The sequence below is a fragment of the Austrofundulus limnaeus genome, unplaced genomic scaffold (genome assembly GCF_001266775.1).
Source record: "Austrofundulus limnaeus strain Quisiro unplaced genomic scaffold, Austrofundulus_limnaeus-1.0 Scaffold107, whole genome shotgun sequence".
Classification (NCBI taxonomy): domain Eukaryota; kingdom Metazoa; phylum Chordata; class Actinopteri; order Cyprinodontiformes; family Rivulidae; genus Austrofundulus; species Austrofundulus limnaeus.
Genome location: NW_013952509.1, coordinates 1,433,027 through 1,437,353, shown reverse-complemented (window position 1 = coordinate 1,437,353; position 4,327 = coordinate 1,433,027). Strand labels below are relative to the sequence as shown.

The 4,327-nt window shown below is 42.0% G+C and overlaps 1 protein-coding gene across 2 annotated transcripts in view; it reads right to left on the bottom strand.

The window, feature by feature from the left end:
* The window catches only part of LOC106521336 (interleukin-1 receptor accessory protein-like 1), a 362,538-nt gene that overhangs the window by 27,506 nt on the left and 330,705 nt on the right, over positions 1-4,327 (bottom strand). For both annotated transcript variants that reach the window (XM_014013871.1, XM_014013872.1), the window contains exon 9: positions 1,879-2,025. In XM_014013871.1, coding sequence (XP_013869325.1) covers positions 1,879-2,025 — 147 coding nt within the window. The remainder of the gene's footprint in view (positions 1-1,878; positions 2,026-4,327) is intronic.

Here is a 4,327-nt window from a genome sequence, read left to right as displayed (position 1 = left end):
ACTTAAACTCCTCCACTTGAGACAGGGCGACCCCCCTGACCCGGAGAAGGCACTCTGCCCTTTTCCGGCTCAAGTTGACCTATTATACTTGAATAAATACGGTAAATCTAGAGCAGAGATCATTTCAATTCAGACTTTGTACCAAATTTCCAACATTTGTACTGATAAAAGGCTCTGAATCTCAGTTTAAAAAGCCAAAGACAAAACATTTAATATGGATGATGAATGTGAACAGATATTTGTCCTATGTTCTAAAATAAAAAAAAATGCTTTATCTTTCTCCGTTGGAAGCCATTTACGGGTATGCAATATGTTAATTAGTCAGTATGCATTAAAATGACAGTGAACTTAGAATTACTAAGGGTATTCGTCTCCATCCAGTGAGTGCAGAGCGAGCGACATATTTCCAGACTGCGGTGACATTTATGGCAGAGCGTTGATGAGCTTCCCACCTCTCCGTCGAGTCAGCTCGCCCGTTGTCATCATGAAGCCTATTATTGATTCCAGTGACACCCGCACAATGTGACAAGAGAGCACTCTTTAACTAAAACCAAGTGGCTGACAAATGGCGGCCCYGTCTCTCCTTTTGGCTACGTGCAGTTTTACATCTGGAAGGTGGGGGGTGTCAATTATTCCTGGGAGTGGTCCTGATGAAACACTGCCACTTTCTTGGCAGAGTAGCGCTGGAGAAAAGCACATCTCTCTGCATCCATGATACCGGCTTAAGGGCTTTATTGATGAGAAGTGTGTGTGTCTTTGCATATCTCTTACACACATCTTTTTTTTTTTACAGCAGTTACCATGGAGATGGGCTCTTGGTTAACCACCTCCTGCCAGTGCTTAGAGACTGTTTTATTTCCGCACAGCTGAAAGCTTTTAATCCATTCATTCTCAAGTAGCAGCCGCTGCCGACTTGTGTCGGAGCCAGAGGTGGCAGAGAGGAGATCTAATGGACCGCGGCGTGCAGAACAAAGCATCAGAGCCTCTGCAGAGCTCAAGTCTTATTGGGCCTGATCCTCTGATGCTCGGTGACAAATTGGAGATCTGCTTCCCTCTCCCGGCGTTCTCGATTCAGACAGCGGCCGTCCGGCTTTAGGTTCAACCGTACCCGGTCAGACTAAGTTCCTCTTTTAGAGGCCGGAGGTCCGAAACAGACAAAGGGTACCGGTGTTCACCTAAATGTCAGGTGGAGCTGGAGTCATAGATGAGCCCAGAGAGGAGGAGAGGAGAGTTTGGCTTTTAACAAACACCGCTCTTCCTTCCACTCAGCCTCTCCGAACTAATCTCATTCCCTCTGAATTCACCGCGGCACTGCTTCTACAGAGACTCATTACAGGCAAATCAAATTAAAAACTCGCTACTTGTCTCAGTTTGATGCATTCTCAAGCTAAGACTCATCCACCAGGGCCAATCAGAGGCGGGGGTTTGATTTTCTCCCCCTTCTTTTACTGCTGCTGATGAGGGCTCAGAGTTAATGTTTTTTTGTCTGGCACAGGGGCAGCGTTTTGATTTGCTTCGAACAAAATGTTCAGAATCTGCTGAGCTTCATACAGTTGGTGAGCAGATACGCAGAACACTTTAAACACGAGGTACTGGATGTAAATGAAAAGATACATGGACCAAACATGMTGCGCTTTTATTGATTTAACTGCTCCAGTGGAAGTGGGTGAAGATTTTTTTATTTTTTTTTTTAAACTGAGCGCAGGATGAGCAGCYGATGAGTCATTCCATCAGATCAAATGTTTACCCTTGAATAGAAACRGAGCCACCTGCAGCTTTATGAAAGGAAAAAGCCCAGGTGTTTTCTAAATGAAGAGATGTTCCTGTATCGGTCAAAAAAAAAAAGTTTGCATGGTAATGTAAGTGATTGCGTCTTACCGCCGTCGATATCTTCGCTGCCAAAGTGGTTCCTGTAGAACAGCATGAGCTCGATCCGGTAGCACTTGTAGAGCGTAACGAGGCAGATGAGCAGCAGCAGGATGGCTCCCAGACCCCCAGCCAGCTCCACAGTGTACATCAGCTCCGCTAACGGTCCAAACAGACAGAAGGAGAAATCAGCATTACGGACAAGTTCAAATGAGATCAACATTTCACATCAAACTGATCTTTGTTTGAACCAGTGGGGTCCAATCCTGGTCCCCGGGGGACCACTGTCTCACATGTTTTACATGTTGCTCAAGTTCTGCAGAGGATTGTTCAATCAAATCAGGTGTGTGTGAGCAGAGAAATGCTTCGAATTTAGATGTTTCTACCAACAACAAACAAACAAACAAAAAAAAAAACAACAAGAAATCAGGAATAAAAATAACCTGTCGACAAGAGTAAAACAGTTTCTCTGCTTTGACACACCTGATTTGATTGATTTGACCTGGACCCTCGTGTACGAGCAGCTTTTAAACTGAAAGGTCGGATCAAATTGGAAAAGTGTGTACACAGAAATTTTTATTGATTAAACTGAGCATCATGTTTCTGTGCTCCTTTCCTTCGTACGTSTCAGTGAACACCTCCTGACAYGCCTCCATTTAAATACACAAATATGTGCTTCAGTGTGGGATGTCTCGAAGCAGAACTATCTGAAATTTGATAAAATAACATCCGTAACCCATGACTGAATGTGATCATATTTTATCAAGTCAAGTTAGTTTATTAAAAAAATGACCTTCATTACTTTACAATAATGTATAAAACTGTAAAAAGGCAAAAATGAACTCAAATACAAAAGAATTAAAGAAATAAAAAACATAGTGCAGTAAAAGTCAAAATGTTTCATAGCGACTTAAATTATCCTAATCAAAATATACCAGAAACACAGCTTTTATCAAACTTTCTCATACAGAAGCTTTGATGCCTTTGTTTTATTGTTTGTGTTGTCACTTCTGTTTAATGCTCATTATGTTTAACAGTTATTCTACTTGCCTACAAAATAAAAGCACACAGGTGAACTATAGGCTTCCAGCTTTTGTGCTTTTAAAAAGTCAAGTTCTTGTAACAAATCTGCCTCTATCATTTGTTTAGTTGAATAAACGGAAACGGACTTTTTAATTTGTCACATTTTGTTTTTGCCACACTGTAGAAATGTTTTCTCGTCAGTCATTTCCCTCATTCGGTTCTCCTCAGCTCTTGTGTGGCAGCGCACACGTTTTCATCCTGCAGCAGCACATCCAGAAGTAATCAGTCAAACAAAGACGCCGTCATGACGCATAAGAAAAGCAGCAGAAGCTAATGTTAAAGACTCGGTGTTGTGAAATGACTGCAGAAGCTCCACATTTGTTTGTGAACTAAAAAAAGGATTTTTTCAAACGCATCGATCGCGGCTGCACTCTTTCCAGCCTGCGTCTGTGTCACTTTTCCTCGCCTTCCCTCTCCATCTTTCTCCCGCCACTCGTTCCGGTGTGATTGGATTCGGATGCCACATAACTCAGAGCTGAGTGAAAGTACAAACTTGCTCGTCTACCTGTCGTTTAATGCCTCGTGGCTCGACTCAGACGCTTAAAAAAAAGAGGAGGATGAAGCGAGTGGAGCAACAATAGCATGTGACAGATCACACAGCCACTCATGAAGACAGTTTGTGTGTGTGTGTGTGTGTGTGTGTGTGTGTTTGTGTGTGTGTGTGCAGCTGCAGAACATCTGGCTGAAACACCTGACAGACTGAAGCTTGCTGCCTCCATCAGTCATCGCTGCAGCCTGACATGAAAACATGGAGATCACGGGAGCCTACATCCCTGGAACTGCTGGACTTCACGGTTAATTATTTCATGTTTTTTTTAAAGGGCCAATATGATGTGTTTCTCAGGCATACATTTAAATACTATACCATAATAAAGTATCTATGTCACCTTTAGCTGTTATTAAAATGCTGTTTTTATGTTTAAATAGAAAATAGACTTGTCTTCTCATTACTTCCTCTTCTTTATGGTGTATATATGTATATGTGTTTATGTGCATATGCACGTGTGTTTATGTATATGTGTATATGTGCATTGGTATATGTACATTACTATATATCACATGTGTATATTGTGGGGTTGTTTTTGTTTATTGTCTTTCATTAATCTTTCATTATTCTTCTCAGCCGCTCCTGTATTGAGCTTCAGTAAATTGCAAATTTCCCCACTGTGGGATCAACAAAGTTTTATCTTATCTTATCTTAAATGCCTTAAAATTGGCCTCTGTCTCTTTAAAAACCACCTTCTGTTCTGCCATGAGGAAGTTCGGCTTAAAGACATGTCCCAGGGGCATTTCTGGTCCCAAAAGGTATTTCTGGTCCCCACCTGTCGTTTTGCTCCTCAGCATGGCTTCCTAAAAACTCTGCAGGATTTCTCAAACA